This window comes from Engraulis encrasicolus, chromosome 5 (assembly GCF_034702125.1).
Source record: "Engraulis encrasicolus isolate BLACKSEA-1 chromosome 5, IST_EnEncr_1.0, whole genome shotgun sequence".
NCBI classification, from domain to species: Eukaryota; Metazoa; Chordata; class Actinopteri; order Clupeiformes; family Engraulidae; genus Engraulis; species Engraulis encrasicolus.
In genome coordinates, this window is record NC_085861.1 from 10,952,996 (window position 1) to 10,972,601 (window position 19,606).

The 19,606-nt window shown below is 44.7% G+C and overlaps 1 protein-coding gene across 1 annotated transcript in view; it reads left to right on the forward strand.

Moving 5' to 3' along the window:
* The first annotated feature begins 420 nt into the window (after nucleotides 1-420).
* The window catches only part of pogzb (pogo transposable element derived with ZNF domain b), a 29,055-nt gene continuing 9,869 nt past the window's right edge, over nucleotides 421-19,606 (forward strand). The window contains exons 1-15 of the mRNA XM_063198452.1: nucleotides 421-575; nucleotides 2,326-2,453; nucleotides 3,118-3,279; nucleotides 4,219-4,397; nucleotides 5,776-5,875; nucleotides 6,628-6,924; nucleotides 8,148-8,306; nucleotides 8,454-8,536; nucleotides 10,064-10,350; nucleotides 12,597-12,751; nucleotides 13,474-13,574; nucleotides 14,587-14,733; nucleotides 15,873-16,007; nucleotides 16,630-16,877; nucleotides 18,990-19,130. Coding sequence (XP_063054522.1) covers nucleotides 2,330-2,453; nucleotides 3,118-3,279; nucleotides 4,219-4,397; nucleotides 5,776-5,875; nucleotides 6,628-6,924; nucleotides 8,148-8,306; nucleotides 8,454-8,536; nucleotides 10,064-10,350; nucleotides 12,597-12,751; nucleotides 13,474-13,574; nucleotides 14,587-14,733; nucleotides 15,873-16,007; nucleotides 16,630-16,877; nucleotides 18,990-19,130 — 2,318 coding nt within the window. The 5' untranslated portion in view covers nucleotides 421-575; nucleotides 2,326-2,329. The remainder of the gene's footprint in view (nucleotides 576-2,325; nucleotides 2,454-3,117; nucleotides 3,280-4,218; nucleotides 4,398-5,775; nucleotides 5,876-6,627; nucleotides 6,925-8,147; nucleotides 8,307-8,453; nucleotides 8,537-10,063; nucleotides 10,351-12,596; nucleotides 12,752-13,473; nucleotides 13,575-14,586; nucleotides 14,734-15,872; nucleotides 16,008-16,629; nucleotides 16,878-18,989; nucleotides 19,131-19,606) is intronic.

Genomic DNA, 19,606 nt, shown 5'->3' on the forward strand with positions numbered 1-19,606 from the left:
ATCTAAAATGCATTCAGTCAATCATTCCCACAGCTTCAAATCGGCTTTGTTGGAACATTCTAGATCGCAAATGATGTGGCGCATTGGTAAAGGGGAAAAAATCTGCTCTTGGGGCGCATTACAACAGCGCTGCGGTCAGGCGCGGAGGGATACACCTTCCTACTGACACTCATTTAACACGGTCAGTTTGCCACTGCGAGCAGAGGCATTCAAATGCCCTTTTGAGAAACGTGCATACTAAATTCTATGCATTCCCAACTTTGCTGAGGCACATGTCATGTATTATAGCAACAAAAGAAGGGCGTTTGTGTACAATATGTCGTCAAAGATATTCTATTTTTTTTGGAAAGTAGGCCATTTTGGCAGGCAACTCCGCCTCCTTCATTCCTGATTATAACCAATCAGAATCGAGTGTCCAATAGGGAAGTTGCGTAAAACAGCGAATCCACCAGTACGGGCGCGAGAAAATAAAGCGTGTGCCTCCTCGCGTAGGTATTTTGTTTCTGTGAGTGAGCAGACCATACAGAAATTGCGTATGTTTAGAAATACACAGAAATCCCCAACCTGAGGAAAGGGTGAGTCACATTTCATGACCAATGAATTGCTATGAAACAGGACTTCTTGCACTGTGCCCTCAACCATTCGCGGTCTTTGGTTTTAATCAGAATGCACAGCAGGCGGAGGAAGTCGCGTGTAGTGAGCAGGCAGTGATCTGTATCAATTGTTACTTCTTTACCAGGAAATGCCCTCACTTTGTCACACACATCAGCGCGTAGCGAGTGCTGTATGATGAACTTGAAGTAAAAAGTATTATTCAAGAACATGGTTGTATGTGTGTTGCCCGTGTCAATGGTCCTACAACTATGCCTGTTTCTGTCGTTTTATCTAATTCAGACGTCTGTGCGGGACCTACTTTTCTTCCCGCCCCTTCAGTTCATATTGCAGAAAGCGTCTCTGTGGCGCGCCTGGCGCCTCTGTGACATTTCCAATGTTAGATACGCGGTGTTCGCAGGAGGAGACCTTCTCGCCAAAGCCTTGCCAACGACTTTGACGTTTAGAACGCAACACTAAAACTTTACCTCCTCACATAGTTGACGAATTAGATAAATACGCCCTACACCGACCTGTAGTCTTACTGTATCATTGGTAGCCTATACTAGTACCAAGTGACCATAACGCGCCAATTCATAAATTACCATAAAAGCTGTCTTGAGTTGGTAATGTGACGTCAACTTTTAATAACAATACATTTTTTTGCCTAACCACAATTTTACACGTGGTGTGACCAGTCCACTCTGTTGACAGTGGATGTGTGTGAAGTGATGGGGACATGGTTGACACCACTTGAGTCAGAGCAGGCAGCAGGTTGATGTTTGTGTGAAGAATGAAGTAGGGCATGCAACCTGTTGTAGGTGTCTAAATGCCTAAGTTTTAACACACTACTGAAAAAACACCAACTGCAACTGCCACATGCATCTTTACAAATATATGTTTCTTCTTTTCTTTCTTTTTACAAATTCTTTCTGCAAAAAAATGGCAGTAGGTAGGTAGCCAATCTCTTCAATCAGCAAGGTTATCACAATCCATGACCATGCGTACAGCTTTGCATGGTGAGGAATAGGCCTACCGCCATTTGAAAGCATGTTGCCACATGTCCTTTTTCATCATTTTTAATTGGCATCATGAATTCAGATCCTGTTTTTCCTGTTTTTATTATGTGAACAGTTTTTGGTGTCCTCTATGTCGCCCCCCCCCCCTTTTTTTGTTTTTTGACACTGGCCACACCCACGTTAACAAGCGAAATGGAAGAGCAGACTGATTTGGCAGTCTTTTTTTTGGTCACACCTAGTCCAATTATAAACCTGTCGCCTGCTAAGATTCAGGTAGATTCGGGTCTCTGTGTAAGCCAAACATTCACTTGGAATTGTATTATCCTCTCCTTAATGTTGTGGGAGGACATTTAACCCGTTTAGCTTGATTAATCTGAAACTTTTGTGGTGAATTTGCAAACTAGAGGAACTATAGCAAAAACTATTTACACAAATATTTTCAGGGTTAGTAAACCACCCTCCCGAACAGTGTCGATGCCATTGGGCTGGGGGACTGGTCTTTTAGTCCAGCGGTATCGTACTGTGCCTCCCATTTCCGAACTGATGTAGTTGACGAGGTCGCAGGTTCGCGCCTCAAGGGGGACGAACAGGTGCAGGAAGTCCTTCGTCACATTACGGTAGTTTAATTCAAACGGCTGTAGTGGTACTCTGCTCCTTATCCATTATATTGAGAAATGTAATGTTTTGTTTATGGTGTGGGTTTTTTGTCCTCCAGTGCGATGGCGGACTCGGACTTGTTTATGGAATGTGAGGAGGAGGAGCTGGAGCCATGGCAACAGGTCCAGCAGACGACGGAAAGCTTGCTGATAGAACCGCTGAAGAGCGTCAGCACTGTACAGCAAGGTACTCTAACACTAGAGCCTCAACACTGTACACCAGAGCCTCAACACTGTACACCACTTTAACACCAGAGTGTCGACACTATACACCAAAGTAACATCAGTGTCAGCAGTGTACAGCAAGGTAACACCAGATCCTCAACACTGTATCGGCATCAGCACTATACACCATGGTAACACTAGAGCATCAACACTATACACCATGGTGGTAACCAAGGTAACACCAGAGCATCAATACTGTACACCACGGTAACACCAGAGCATCAGCACTGTACTCCCATGGTAGCGTCGTCAACACTGAATACCACAGTAACACCAGACTGTTGACATTGCATGCCAAGTTAACACCAGAGCATCAGCACTGTACACCAACTTAATTTCAACACTGTATACCGTCGAGGTACTGTAGCATCAACTCTGTAAACCAAGGCAGTGTCAGCAACTGTGATTAATCGTGCATCTCTCTGGCCCTGCCGTGGCCATCCGGTAGGGCACTCGTCTGCCATGCGGCTGACCCGGGTTCAATTCCCGGCACGGGTCCTTCCCCGTCTCTCTCTCCTCACTCGCTTCCTGTCACCACCTTCACTTTCCTATCATGAATAAAGTAAAAAAAGACCAAAAAATATATATCTTTAATCGCGTATCTCTCCCCAACCTTCTTGTTCCAGTAGCTCCAGTGCAGTCGCTGAGTCGTCCAGTGGTCCCCGCTCCCGCCCAACCTGCCCCCATCCAAGTGCCAGTGGCCTCCACCCGGCTGGTCGTCCAAGGCCAGACCCAGCCTGTCAAAAGCGCTACCAAGACTTCTGCCTTGTCACTGCTCTCCAACACAAGTGAGTACAAACTTTATTTATTTTCTTACTATTTTTTTTCTCTTTTTTTATTTATTATTTTTAGTTTTTAGTGGCGGGGGCTTTTTGGCCTTTATTATTACAGGACAGTGTGAGTGTAGACAGGAAACGATTGGGAGAGAGAGATGGGGCAGGGCCGGGAAATGACCCCTGCCGGATTCGAACCGGGATCCCCGTGGGCAATGTCAGCCCAAATGTGGGGGGCTTAGCGACAAACTTTTATTTCTGTTCTATTTTTACTTTACTTGCACTTGAGGTGGATATTCATTCAGTAAGCTCTTCAGATTGTTCACGTAATATCAGGGCTGGTGGTATTCAAGCCTGATGTGTACTAACAATGGTTGTTTGTCTTTTATTTGTTTCCTTGTTCAGTATTATGTTTCTTGTGTCTTTGTGGTCCTTAAGTCTTGTCAGTTGTGTTGATCTGCGGTTAATTGTGAATCACACTCTCTCGTACTGTATTCACTCAGAATTTCTCTCAAGAAGAGACAAAGGATAACCTAATCGAATCTAATGTCAGGCTTGGAAAACTTTGTTTGTAAGAGTAGAATTTAGGTGTACAGTAAAAATGTGCCAGTAGTCATTTCTTTATTGGCAAAAGTTCAGGCTCAGAATTTGGTTCAGCCATCAGATATGTAATAATATGCATTTCATGGTATTTACAGTCATTTTCATTAGAGAGGTGGGATGTGCATACTCTAACTGTGAGGCCAGATGCAGGACAAAGGCGCTTCTGATAGTGGAAAAAAATAGTAGAAGTCATGCCTGATGAAGTCCCTGTTGGGTCGAAACGTTGTATGATATAAATTTCAAAGCGGGGCTACATGCTGACTTCTACTATTTTTTCCATTCACAGTCATTTTGCCAGAATGAGAATGTAATACACTGTATGAAATGTACTGTATTGTGTTGCTTCCACAGCACCTCTGCTGTCCTCCGTGGGTACGGGGTCCGTGCGAACTCTGCCCGCGGCCCCCGGTCAGCAGTTCATCCTGGCCCCCGGTGCAGGAGGCCAGCTGCAGCTCTCCCAGCTCCTGCTGCCCGCACCGGGTCAAGGGCTCGGCACCAACCCAAACCAGCCCATATTCATCACCACACAGGTATGTAGCCACCCCGAACCAGCCCATTAGCATCTATGGTTGCAAGCAGGGCTCTAAATTAACACCAGCCAGCCAAATACTGGTGAAAAAAAACAGCTTGACTGGTAGGAAAGACCAAAGACCAAAGAGTGAGTAATGCTGGTAAGCATTAGTAAGTAAACATTTACTAGCCATTTTGGCTGGTGATTAAAACATTTTAAAAAAAGTTAATTTAGGGCCCTGCTTGCAAGGCTGGTGCCATTACTAATTTGGTAGCAGTTGCTAGGCTATGAGCAGCCTTACAGGAACTAACAGACAGGAAATACTGTGGGGCCACGGAAAACATTGGGCAGATTAATAAATTGTATATCAGTGTTGTCAGATTGGACGGTTTCCCGCCCAATTGGGCTGCTTAGAAAGGCTGTCTGCGGGTAATAACACAGTGGGTTTACATACAGTGTTGAATCTCGCCCTCCAACCCGTGCCTGCAGTTCACCTAGGGAGCGCTGTCGAGACAGCAGAGCTCATAAGGCTGGCGCTAATAACTGACAATTGTGCTCGCTGTCGGCTGAAACTTGACAATATTACGGTAAGTTCTGAGAAACCAATGTGGATTTCAATTAAATGTACAATAACCTGGGAGTTATGTCCTTCTGATTTCCTACAGCTTTGGCATTTATGAGTCAGGCTCCGCTAGCATCTTGCTAACAAAATTGCTTTACGGCCGTCGTGTTCACAGCAATGCAGCCGGCCGACCAATCCAAACGCAGTGTGTGAAGCCACTCGTGATGTCATACTGACAATAAAGACGTATTTTACAAACATCCAGCGAGTTTAAACATTCAAACTAAGTGCTGTTTGAAAGGATAATCTATCCTGCCTTTTGGAAAAATAAAATGAAACGATGATACCAATTCTCTCCCAAAGCAATGGCAGCATCGTGGTTGAGCTCCATGGGACCCCATTCATTTCAACAGCCTCTGCGCTCCTTGGCGCTCCTCTGCGCTGTCTGGATGGCGCCACTTAGTGGACAGTACCACCCGGAAAAAGTCGCGAGATTCCTCTCTCGTACTACCCATAAACACTCTCTGGTAATAATGGGCAAACACGGCATTTGGGCGGGTTTTCTGCACATTTGGCCATAGAAATCCATAGAATTAAGTTCAAATTGGGCGGGATTTAGTGCTTCCTGGTGGGTTTTCAGCACAATTTGGGCTGGAAATTGTCAGTCTCATCTGGCAACCCTGGTGGATATACTGAGTGATCAATGCACTGTACATTGTGATGTCTGTGTGAATGACATTGAAGATTGCAGTATTGTTCTGTCAAAAAGTTTTGCGATCAGAACTGGATCAGCGTCAACTCATTTTAACTTTTTGTTTTGTTTTCGTCTTTTCAGGGACTTCCTGTACAAAACTTGGCAGCTGGACAAAATCCTGTAAGCTATGTCCTAAATGTCCAACAAGGTCAAACCATGAAGCCCATCACACTAGTGTCAGGTAATAATTAAGTAATAGGTAATACATGTGTCTCTCTGTTACAACACGTTTTATGTCAAGGTATAAATGTTCTACTGTAGGATGACGTCTTTGCTGTATATCTGTATATTTTATTACATTATACACTCACCGACCACTACATTAGGAACACCTCTTACAACTGCTCATTGAGGCAAATTTCTGATCAGGCAATCACATGGTGGCAACTCAATGTATTTGTGCATGTAGACATGGTTGAGATGATGTTAGCTAAGAACTGGAAAATGAGGCAACAATTTGGACCGGCTCACCACAAACGACACTAGACGATCGGATACATGTTGCCTGGTCTGATGAGTCTTGATATCTACTGCCACACACAGGTGGAATGGTCAGAATTTGGCGTCAACAACATGAAAACATGGGTCAACCCTGCCTTACATCAACATTTCAGGCTGGGGAAATAATGGCATAAAGATATTTTATTAGCACAATTTGGGCCTATTAGTACCAATTTATCTTTGTTGGAATGCCACAGCCTACCCGAGTATTGTTGCAGGCACTTCAGGCAGTTCTGAAGGCAAAAGGGGGTCCAACCCAGCACTAGAGAGGTGTTCCTAATGAAGTGGCCGGTGAGTGTATATTACATAACACTTAGTAGACGCTTTTATCCAAAGCAACTTGCATATATTTCAGGGTATTGGTTACAGTCCCTGGAGCAATGTGGGGGTTAGGTGCACCATTTCATTTAATTTCTTCCTCATTCCTTTCAGCTCCAGCAGGGTTCAAGCCAGGGACACAGATCATAAACCAGCCAGCTCAGCTCAATGCGCAGGTGGTGAAGCCCCCAGCAGCGGTGGCCGCCGCCCCCACCTACAACACCACCACCACCAGAGTACAGATCCCCGCCACCCTCACCATCCGCAGCACCGCCCCCGCGAGCCAGCCCACCACGGTCTCCAGGTCGGCCCCCACCAGCAAGCACACCTTTCTCCCCACCACGGTTACCAGGGCCGCCCCCCTGCTCTCTACCTCTCTCAAGACCACAACCGCACAGCTGTCTAGCACAGGTGAGCTCCTGGAAGTTCTGGACGTTAGAATGAATGAATGAATGAATGAATATACGAATGGGTTAATAACTAGAGGCACTTGACGATGTAGGCCACAGATGTCAAACTGAGGCCTGGGGGTCAAATCTGGTCCGCGGAGTAATTTTATTCGGCCCGTAAGATCATTTCAAATGTGTACTGCAGTTGGACAACATACACCATTAATTTATAGCGCAACAAGATTTGAGCATGAAATTTGTGTGCCTCAGGCATATGAGTGAGCCCAGGCCAATGAAACAGCTCACACTCGTATGGAACACAATATGTGCAGAACTCTTGAACTACCATATATGACGGGAAAGGGTGTGTGAAATGTAACTATGAGCTGTCTTACTGCAGCTGGGGTCGCCAGCGACCCTATTCACGTGCTGAAAATGCTTAACTACATCATAACAACATTGCTATGACATTACAGAGAGCCATAGTGCAGCGCTAAGGGGTTAAGTGCATGCAAGCACAATTTTAGTCAATTTTTGTTTCTTCGTTCCAGATTTTGTTTTTGGCCTTCAGTCAGTTTGAGTTTGACTCCCCTGATGTAGGCCTTCTCATGTCTCACTCCTCTGACGCATTTGGTTTCCAAACAATATACTGTATTGGCCCAAATAGGTCTTTCAATAGGGGAGTTGTCTTATTTTCGCGGACAAAATATTGTGCAAAATAATGTTCTGACTTAACCCAAATTATTTGTCGAGATCCCTCACAACAATTCAAAGCATTTAGTTGTCCTCTGTGTAAACACAGTGGTGCAAAGGGGTTTAAGATGTGTATGAATGTGGCATATGACTGTTGATTCATATTTTGAGCCCTGGGTTAGGTTTGTCTTCTAGTGTCTACCAGCGATAGACTACTGTACTCCTCCTCAACATGGCTTCAGACAATGCATTGTGTGTAACATGTTGACAGTCATTTTGACCCCTGTACAGTCACCTTCAGCATGAAAATGCCTTTTATTCTGTTTTTGTGGAAGTTTTTTAAGATAAGATAAGATACGATTAACTTTATTGTCTGTTTGCACAGAAACTTGTCTTGCATGACACTTCTCCACAATTCACATGTAAACACACATTTAAGACACATAAAACACAATATGGCCTATAGAGTCAATTGTCAATAGAGTTAATTGTGGTTCCATGACTCTTCTCTTGGATTATTGCAAAGTTGCTTGTTAATGTCACCCGTTACAGGTAACACTGGCAGCGTGTACGCAGTCAAGCCACTAGGGGGCAGCACTAGCACGCAAAATGTGGTGAATGTGGGTGGCCAGACCCTCATCTTAGTGTCCGGTCAACAGGCCAATGGGGTCCCTGCCAGCTCCCCTCCTGCCTCTCTCTCCACCATCCAAGGTATTTATTTACATATGCACACCTGGTTTGATCAAGCGGACTGGGTCAACTGGATTAAAAGTTAACCAAAGGACTTTTTTTATTACTCCCTGTGCCTGAGACTTGTGTCCAACCTCTCACCTCCTTCCTCTCTCTCTTGTTTAACAGAAACGTCGTCAGGCTCTGTCAAGTTATGTCCACGCTGTGGAGCTCAGTTTAAGATGATTGAGGCACTACGTGGACATATGTGTGTAAGTACACAAGTTTTACTGAAGTGGTTGAACCAGGGTTCTTCAAACGGAGGCCCTGGGGCCAGATGCGGCCCTTGGATGGGAAGGTTCTGGCCCCCCATAAGGTCAGAACAAAATGAAAACAAATATTTGTGCTATCTGTGGCCGTACATACTGTGCGTTCACTAACACTTCAGGTTGGGGATATCTCTACTATGCATTCCCATGAGAGTGAAATCTTATCTAAAACATTACAATGTCATAAAAAAGACCATCCTAAGGGTACTAAGACCGAGAAGTGAATAGGCTTATCTATTCTGTCTGGAAAGCTATCCGCTTGTTTCGCACCTTAACTTCAGATACCGTGCTGCTCGCAGTTATACAGATTCTATGTTCGGCCCCTTCATTGGAGGGAATGTGAAAAACTGGCCCTCTCTGACTTTTAATTGAATAGCCCTGAACTAGACTCTCACCAGCCCTTCAGTGGTCAGAGAAAGAAACGTTTACTGACTGATCAAAAAATAAAGGGAACACCAAAACAGCACAGTACAACCCCAAGTCACCCACACACCTGCGAAATCAGCCTGTCCACTCCAGATCCATATTACCTGCTTTTGTGCAGCTATATCAGGCATTAGGTGCAAAGTCTCCTCCCTAAAGGAGTGGTTTCTTTCATCTCCCTGGTTTGATCTTTCCTGGCTTACTATTTGTTCTTGTAGGTGTCTGCCCTGTCTATGTTTTTAACTTTAAAATAGCCAAGAAACAGGAAAGGGAAATGATGAAATTGTGCCCTAACAAAACCAACCCTAATCTGTCACAAGGCTTTGGAAAAACACGAGGTAACATGCAAAGTCATAGTGAACACGCGCAATACGTAGTCGACGTGTTATCTTAACCCTCTGGCATGATGCCATGTTAGGCAGAGGTACCTTGACTGCATCACTGTGATGAGAGGGTCAGACCCAAACTAGCTCCTCCTGTCCTTTCCTCTTGCTCGTGACCTTGTGGCCTGAAGAGTTTCCACTGAAGTTGCATCAGGCTATATCTTGAGATTCCATTTTTATTTGGAGAAGGAGTCCTTATCCTGGCTTCCATATTATGGTGGGTTGATGATGTAAAAATTCTCAATTGCTACGTTTACATGAGACATTTAATTCGGAATTAACTGACTTTAATTCGGAATAAAGCTTCATTCTGCTTTGAAAGCGTCATGTAAACAACACCTTAATAATTAGTACCTACAACACCTTAATAATAAGTAAACTCAACGGAACTATTTAATTAGGAATTATTCATTCAGAATTAAAAACCTCATGTAAACGTAGGGAATCTAAAATTAAATTATTTTGTTATCTGCCCATTGGGACATTTTACATACTGGGTGTGTTGTTTTGGTGCTCCTGCAGTGTTAGTTAGCAGCACCTTGAACAGCCTCCTGCACAACTAATGCTGAACTCATTTTGTGCATTAGGCCTACTCATTTTGCAGCATTACTGTGTCAATCTTACCATTACGATTAGTTTCTAATCCCAATTGTTTCTCTCTCAGTTCTGTTGTCCAGATCTGACCCAGTTGCCCAGCACCAGCCAAGTGCCCCCCGGCCTCCAGAGCGCCACCATGGCCCCTCTGGCCCCGAAACCTGCCGGCGGGGGTGACGCTGGTGACTCCGGGGGTGGCGGTGACTCCGGCGGCGCCAAGAAGCTGGTGATGTATGTGGATGAGTTCTACTACGGAGCGTACGAAGGGAACCGCACCAACGCGGCACAGGACAACCTCAAGGAGCCCATCACATTCAAATGCACCACCTGTGGCAAGAAGCTGAGGAACAACATCCGGTATGAGACGAGTCAGCATTGCCTTCCCTGTTTGTTTAGTTCAGTTTGTTTGTTTACAACATGTTTTTTTTCTCTCTCTCTGTCTCTGTCTCTCTCTCTCTCTCTCTCTCTCTCTCTGTCTCTGTCTCTCTCTCTCTCTCTCACCCTTCCAGTAGTTATACAGGCTCTGTTCAGGCATCATGTGCTCATGTGTCTCTCTATCTCTCTTTCTGTCTCTGTCTCTGTCTCTGTCTCTGTCTCTGTCTCTCTCTCTCTCTCACTCACTCACTCACTCACTCACTCACTCACTCACTCACTCACTCACTCACTCACACTCACTCACACACACACACACACACACACACACACACACACACACACACACACACACCTCACCTGGCAAGTGTGCTAGGCAGCCATGGCCTAGTGCAAGGGTTCTCAGCCTTTTCCAACTTTGAGGTCTGCCTAACATTTTCACAAATGTTCAGAGCACACCTCTGACTCAAACAATGAATTCAAATAAATAGTCAACAGATCAGAGGGTTGCATGTTCGAATCCCACCCCCTCCACTCTCTATCTCCCTCCATAGCTGAGGTGCCCTTGAGCAAGGTGCAGCAGCCTAATCCCATATTGCTCCAGGGACTGTGACCAATAGATCCTGTCAGCATGTCTAGCCCGCCCAGCGTAGCTGATTATGCAGACTAACTCGCTATGGATCAAAGCGTCAGCTAAGTGTAATGCAATGTGTATATGGCTCAAACCAATATATAAAACTCCCACACACTTACCATATCGCAGTAACTTCATGAAGGTCTAAGACCGAAACCTTGTTGATAAATCAAAGTGCAACACAGACCATTTTTGCATTAACATTATGTGTTAATTCATGTTTTTATACATTTTTATTTTACTTTACCATTTCTCTTCTTGTGGGTTATTTATGCCTTCAATGGACAGGACAGTGAACATGTGACAGGAAGTGAGTGAGAGAGAGAGATGGGCGAGGGTAGGAAATGACCCATGCTGGATTCGAACCTGGGCCTCTAGGGTTCACTGAGCTGAGTTGCCAGATAAGGCTGATCATTTCCATCCCAACATATGCTCAAAATCTGCCAGGAAGCACTAAATCCCGGCCAATTGTATTGATTTCTATGGCCAAAAAAGTGACATTTTTATCTGCAGACGGCCATCCTAAGCAGCCCAATTGGGCGGGAATCCGCCCAATCTGGCAACACTGGCACTGAGCCTGATAATGGACGGGTACATTTGCACACTGCGGCCCTTCAGCACCTCCTCATGTTGTTGATGTGTAGAAATGCTATGTGCAATGTGCACGTGTGCATGCACTCAGTTGGAATGATAATCTTGTCAAGGAATTTCCTGGAATTTCCTTTAGCTTGTGTTGTTGATGGTTGATGTTGATTGAAACTGTTTTTGTGAACAACACAGCATCTCGGTCCCGTTTCCACATGAGTGGAACTCAAGAATGATGTGCAACAGTTTAGCCGATGCCAGATAAGAGAGCTGTTTTTGGCCAGTGAAAGTAGGGCAAATTCACAAGAGCTTCCCCAGGAAGCCAATACAAATATTGAGATGAGCGCTGAAGGCCCGTTCACCTCTACAACAATAATTATAGCAATGTTTGCCATCACACTGGTCAATAACTATAGTGATGTTTGCCATTACACTGGTCAATAACTATAGTGATGTTTGCATTCACATCTAGAACACATCCGAGGGGGTCTCGACATTTCCAATATATCGAGAAGGATAACTATCTCGAAATAGATTTTGACATTTTGTTTTTATGGAGAAAAATGCTTTCAAATTCTGGGATTGTCAGAAGCAAATTCTCTTCCTCTGTGCTGCTTTTGGACCAGTGCACACTTATCACTGGCAACTTTTTTGTGTCTTTCGTGTGTGACTCGTTTACCGTAGCAACAATGCCCCCGAGCATAGTCGTAACTACCGTTGAGGACACAGAGTTCATGTCCTCTGTATTTTTTTTCAGTAATGTGAAATGTATCTATTGATGAAAACCGATATATGATCAACAATGATAAATTCAGTCTATATACGCCACCCCCATTTATCCTCAAGGCAGTGATTAATGAAAACAAACATAAGAGTTTGACTGAAGTGTTTGAAGCATTCTAAGTGTAGAGTATGTAGAACAGCACACAGTATTTGACCTCAGTATTTGAAGATGTCTGGATACGGCCCAGCCCCCAAAGTGAGTGTGAGGTTTTGTTTTTCCTCCCTGCAGGCTGATGAACCACATGAAGCACCACGTGGACCTGGAGCACCAGAATGGGGACATGGACACCCACACGTCGTGCCGCCACTGCTACCGGCAGTTCCCCACGCCCTTCAGGCTGCAGTGCCACCTCGAGAGCGTACACAGCTCCTACGAGTCCAACAGTAAGACTCCAGTATTCATCACGTTTCATCATAACTTTGCAGGGCTTTTTCTAGGATTTTTTGGCATGAGGGAGCATCACGGCAGGTTGCAGGCCCCCGTGACTGAGAAATTTACTAGGAGCGCTCAAAAAAGTAATTGATATATATTTTTAAAAAGTAGTATGAGGGAGCACCTGCGGAGGTATGAGGGTGGAGCGCCCCTATATCCCCGTTCAGAAAAAGCCCTGAGTTTGTACATCAGTTCAAATTTCTGACATCTTGCATCTTACGGTCAGTGAAAATAGAACATGCAATTGTTTGAGTGGTATTAGTCAAAGCAGACACTGTGCGTTAAATTAAAATGTAACAAATTCTAAAATGTAAGAACTTCTAATGTACTAAGAAATTCTGGCAGAAGTAGCCTAATGGTTACGACAGTGGTCTTAAGTTTAGAGGGTTGCAGGTTCGAATCCCAACCTTACCTCTCCCTACACCACCATCCATGGCTGAAGTGCCCTTGAGCAAGGCACCTAACCCCATTTTGCTTCAGGCACTGTAACCAATACCCTGTAAATAACTATGGTAAGTCGCTGTGGATAAAAGCATCAGCGTAATGTAATGTAATGTAATGTAATGTAATATTCACTCACAGATCCTACGAATCCAACAGCTCAAAGTACTGAATTGCTTTATGTGTGTTTTGTGAAGCACAGAGCTCACTGGTATCCCTTTTTCTCCTTTAGCTAAATGTAAAATCTGCGAGTGGTCGTTTGACACGGAGCCAGTGTTCCTACAGCACATGAAGAACACCCATAAGCCTGGGGAGATGCCATACGTCTGTCAGGTAAACACTGCTCACACTTCATCTCCTGTCAGTCCTGCTAATCAAAGGATGTCAAACTCCGGCCCAGGGGCCAAATCTGACCTGTGGAGTCTTTTTACGTTGCACGCGAGGTTATTACAAAAGTATATTACAGAAAACTTCAACATAAAATTTTGTGTGGATCTTAGTGGGCCCAGGCCAGGGAAACAATTCACACTCATATGCAACAGGATATGTGCAGGCACATTTGGACTATGATGATCTGTTTGTGAAACTTATGAGTTTTAAGTGAGTATGAGCATAAAGCGTGTTTGCGCAAAATTTTAGAAGCTGTTTCCACGTAGCCTGCTATATTAGAAAACGCATTGGTTTTGGCCTTTCGTCTCCACGTAGCCAGAGTTTTAAAATCCACATATCAAAAATCCGACTTAAAAAATATCCCATTTAGGGGTCTAAAACGCATATTTTACAACAGATTTTTTATGTTTATCCACCTGGTGTGTTTCCACCTAAACAGGAGAAACGAATACCCACATAAAAATATCCTGCTACGCAGAAAAAGCACTTTAGTCGTTTTTTGTTTTTGTTTGTTTTGTTTTGTTTTTTTAGTAAATGTGGCCCTGCGACTTTGTTCCAGATTTAGATTTTGGCTCTCAGTCAATTTAAGTTTCACACCCCAATTTTGATGTATGATGGGATGCCAGAAGTGGATGGCTTTCTGTGTTCGCAAAATGAAATTACCACAAATTTATTCAGCTAATTCACTGAACCAGCTGTTAATTACTGTGTAATTACTTCAATTCACCCGTGATATGCTGATACCCTTACACATCTGTGACCATTTGGTTAAGCTGCCTTGCACACTGCTTTGCTTTTTTCAGATTGTTAGCAAAAATATAAACATGAATGTCAGACTGGACTGTCCATCTTATTGTATTAATGTCAGTGAAAACTCAGTATCCCTTGCAGGAAATTTATGGGGAAAGTAGCTACTGAAGCTGAATGTGTGTGTGTGCGTATGCGTGTGTTTCAGGTGTGCGATTACAGGTCGTCCTTCTACTCCGATGTGTACAACCACTTCCGCACCTGGCATGAAGACACACGCTACCTGCTCTGCCTCTACTGCCTCAAAGTCTTCAAGAACTCCCCCACCTACCAGCATCACTTCTCCAGGCATCAGGTAACTGTACACTAAAGACCTGTCACCTGTGTCTGTTTTTGTTTTAGTTTAGTTTTTTTGTGCTTTTTTAATATTTTTGATGTACATGGATTTATTTTGCTTATAAACACGGTGTTGTGAGACACTGGCAGCCAACCATGTGAGCTAATTTTCTGACCGACAGTGGTTTCCAACAATCAGAGGTTGAGTTGTGCGCAGGCAGGGTCGCACAGCCAGAGGGAAACACAAAAATTGAGAACCCATGTATAGGGCAGGGCAGATTGACAGGACATGAGTGGGGAGAGGGAGATGGGGAGGGATCGGCAAAGGACCCGGCCTGGAATTCAACTGGGGTCACTAGCGTAGCAGGCCAGTGCCCAGCAGTTTGAGCCACGGCTGGGCTGCCCACTGCTTCTGACAGCATTGTACTCCACATGCACTGGTGATGCACTTAATGCTGCATACAACCATTAGCCTGATTATCATCGACTTTCAAATCGAGACTTGGTCTCGACCAAGAGCATAACAATTAACGTTTCCCAAATGGCATGGTTGACCCGCCTCCCTTGGTTTGCTAATGGTTGCATGCTTCCCAACAAAGTGGGAGGAGTTCTCGATTTTTTTGGGAGCTCAGAAATGATATTTGTATTGCTCTTGGCCTGACTAGATGCTACGGTGAAGATGTTTCGTCACTAGGTAAGGGCACGGCCTGGCTATACATTGCAACCATAACAGCAGGTAGATTCAACAATAGATTTTAACAAGCGGCTCAGACAAAAATAGACCTCAATGGCAAACAACCACCGGTGTGTCTGTTTTGAAATTAGTTGAAAACAGTGAAGTTGGCCCAGTCGTGGCCAACCGGTAGGGCACTCGCCTGCCATGCGGCAGATCCGGGTTCGATTCCCGGCCCGGGTCCTTTGCCTACCCCTCCTCGTCTCTCTTCCAGTTCCCTTCCTGTCAACCTCTCACACTGTCCTATCGAAATACAGTCGAAAAAGACAACAACAAAGACAAAAAATAAGAAAACAGTGAAGTTGAATGTTGTCAGGGCAGTGTTGTGCATTTTGTTAATAACAAATATGTTCTAATTCAAGGCAAATGTGTAACACTGGAAATATTTGTTTCGTTTGTGTGTTTGTTTGTTTGTTTGTTTGCAGAAATCTTCAGTTTACCACTGCAATAAGTGCCGATTACAGTTCCTCTTCACCAAGGAGAAGCTTGACCATAAGATGACTCATCACAAGTCGTTCCGCAAGCCCAGGAAGTTGGAAGGAGTCTTAGCCGGCACTAAGGTGAGCGACATTTAACCCCTTAAGACACGGCTTTATAAATTAGCTGTTACCAGAATGGCAATGACCAAGTCATAATGCATTACGAAAGGCCCCGTTCACTGTCATGGTAGTGTAGTACAATAGTAGTTAACTTTCGATGTCTATTACAGCATGCCACAGGAGGTACAGCGTGCATTAAGGGGCTACGCCCAACTGGGAAACTCTTACTCCCATTGTCATTGTGACACACAGCACTTCACAGCACACAAGTGAACACTCACTCGTGAAAGGGGGCAGCCGCTAATGGCGCCCGAAAGGAAGCAGTGCGGCGGGACAGGACCATGCTGAGGGTACCTCAGCCATGGAGGAGGATGGGGTAGAGCACTTGTATTACTCGCCCCACCAACTTGGCAGGTCGAGAGTCGGACCAGCAATCTTTTGGCTACAAGTCTGGCGCCTTACCCGCTTACCCATGACCCATGACATTGTACTCAGCCAAAAAAAAATCTGTCAAGTTCCTGGTGTTACATTACAATCCAGAATTAAATATTGACTATGACTGACTATGGCTTGCTCTGAATGCTGTGCTGTGCTGCGTGTTGATGGGCTGGTGAGTTAACGAGTTAATAATTTGTCGTTGCAGGTGACCATAAGAGCACATGCACAAAATAAGACGCCCAATGCCACCGCTGGGAGTGCTCAAGGGCAGGTGGTGTCCTCAAAACCACCACCACCACCATCATCATCATCATCATCTACCTCCACGGCTCCTGTCGGCGGACCAAAGTCTAGTAAGGTCATCACGTCCCCCTGGCCCGTGCCCCATCCAGGCATCAAGATCAAGCCTATCAGCAAGATGATCGACCTGCTGACCAAGTTTCAGGAGCAGAGGTAAACTGCCTGCGTCCCGTTTCTCCCCACTCACTATAGGAGGATCTTTGATGAAACTAAGTGAAGTGGGGGCAGTTGTGGCTCAGTGGTTAGAGCACTGGACTGGCAACCCAAGTGTTCCCGGTTCAATGCCCGACTGGACCACGGCTGAAGTGCCCTTGAGCAAGGCACCTAACCCCCACACTGCTCCCCGGGCGCCGCTCAGCAGGCAGCCCACTGCTACGGACTAGTGGGTGTACTTCAATGTGATTCACTAGTCCAAATGGGATAAAGTGCAGAGAAAGAATTTCCCCTAGGGGACCAAAATTGGCTCCAATTGGCTACTTACTTAATACTAAGATACATCAAGCCCATACTGTTCTAGCCTAGTAAACTAGCGGCACCCGCTGGACGGCATTTTTTTTTTTGCCTGCGACTGGTCTAGCCTCGATCCATCGAGGTGGTCAGCCACATTGCCCTGAATCTAGCAAACCAATCACAGCGCAGAGATTTGTTTTGAATGATAGCGGGCTGGGTTTTGAGGGAGTGACGACGAAGCTTGCAACGCAGGGGAAAGCACAACAACAAGAATGATTGAACAGACCTCCTTTGACGTCAGTTTTGGATGAATGAGACTCGAGGTTTTCGCTGATGAGGAAGATGCTCATTAGGGGTGGGTATTGGCAAAGGGTTCACGATTCGATGCGCATCACGATACACATGCCACAATGCGATTCTATCACGATGCATTGCGATTCATGTACTACTGTGATGCATTGCGATATTTACTTCTGTAAATGTGTAAAATACAGCTTATTTGTCAGTTGCTGTGTAGCTTTCTTAAGTCAGTTCATTCTATTTAAGCATTCTGTCATCTGGGAGAGAGCTTACCTCACAACAGAAATATTACCTATTCTCTACTGAACAAAATAACCCGTGGCAAATCGAATTTTATTGTTATCAAATAATCAATTGTCATGAATCCATGCATTATATTGAGAAAATAAGTATCACGATACCTGGTCATGAATCGATGCATTGTATCGTGAGAGTAAGTATCGCGATGCATCGATGCGACGATTATTTTGCACACCCCTAATGCTCATGCTATGCTCATTCATTTTTAAGAAGGACTTTTTTGCCGTTTTACCGACAGACTAATGTGGATCCACGTTCTTTGATGGTAGTAATTGTCAGTTGCGCTGATTGGTCAGAGCATTGACCTATAGGCACACACAAGGTTTGAAAGACAACGGGTTGTTCTCATCAACAATCTTCGGATGTATCGTTCCTCGGGACCAGACCAAAACCAATCACATTTAGGCTGGTTTATCAGGCTAATACTTTTCTTGGATCCCTGTAAATCAGATTAAGGCCCCTTTAGGAGCCCTTCGGTTAGGAGACCTTTGGAGACTTAGGGTCACAATAAATGGAGTTCCCTTAGCGCTGTAGATGGCGGTAGCGCACATCTTCTGCAAGCCGTCACCAAGCATGCCAGTTATATTTAAAAAGTAACCCCCCCCCCCCCCCCCCACATATGGGCTTGCATGCCCATGGCAACCTGGGTTCGAGTCCGGCCTGGGTCCTTTGCCAGCCCTGCCCCATCTCTCTCTCCCACCCTCTTCCTGTCATACTCTCAACTGTCCTGTAATCAATAAAGACACAAAAACCCTTAAAACAGTTGGGTTTATACAGGATAAATGAATGCATGGGTCATTAATTTGGCTTCTATCTGACCCGTTAAGGCACATTTTAATTTTCCAAATGGAAAAAGCACTCTCTTGAAAATACTGGTCATTGCAGTGTACTCTAAGCATCCAGCATCAATGGGTTAAACGAACAATGGACACAAGTGTGTAGACATTTTTCTTTAATTTGTCATTTAAAGTTTTTCTTTCTCACACTACTAGAACTACTGCCAATATGTGTCTCCATCTTCCAAAGGCTTTGAACTTTTTAAAATGTATTGATGTGACCAAACTTATTTAATGTATTTATTCAATTATTTATATCATTGTTGATTTTAATTTGAGATGAATTCTATTACCTCCACTGGCCATGAAATAGCCACTGTTGCATATTTGGCCATAAATGAAAACAAACAAACAAACGTCTCCATCTTCCACCTTCCAGGCGCTACCTCGGCAAGCTGAAGTGTATTGAGTGTCACCATGAGGTTGCGGACTTCTCGCACCACTTCCCCACGTACGTCCACTGCTCCCTCTGCAGCTACAGCACCTGTTGCTCCCGCGCCTACGCTGAACACATGATCAGGTGAGGAACGCACAGACGCAAGAACTATCATATATATGCTCAACATGTTGTGGTCTGTTTTCATATTTTACTGAACAGTGCACATGGTCAGGTAAGGAATAGGGACGGAACTTGAGCTGAGTTTCGAGTTATTTTACATGGTTTCATGGTTTTACGTGGTTTATTGGGAATGAATCCAGATGTTTTTTACAATGACCAAGATCTTGGAAAAGGCTGAAGAAGAACGTAAATCTCAGGTACTGACAGGGTAGTGTGAGCATTACAACTGCATGTCAAAATTGGCAGAAGTTATCCTTTAAGTCCATATGCACAGACAATGGCAGGCACTGGTGGCATGTAATCAGTAATCCAGAGAAATCACTGCATGTGGTGAGTCCTCCAGTGTGCTGTGTTTTGTTTTTTCCCCTGAGAGATGGTAGGAATTTCTAGCCTGGCGACGCCATCTTATGTACTCCACCCATTCGGTTCACTCACTG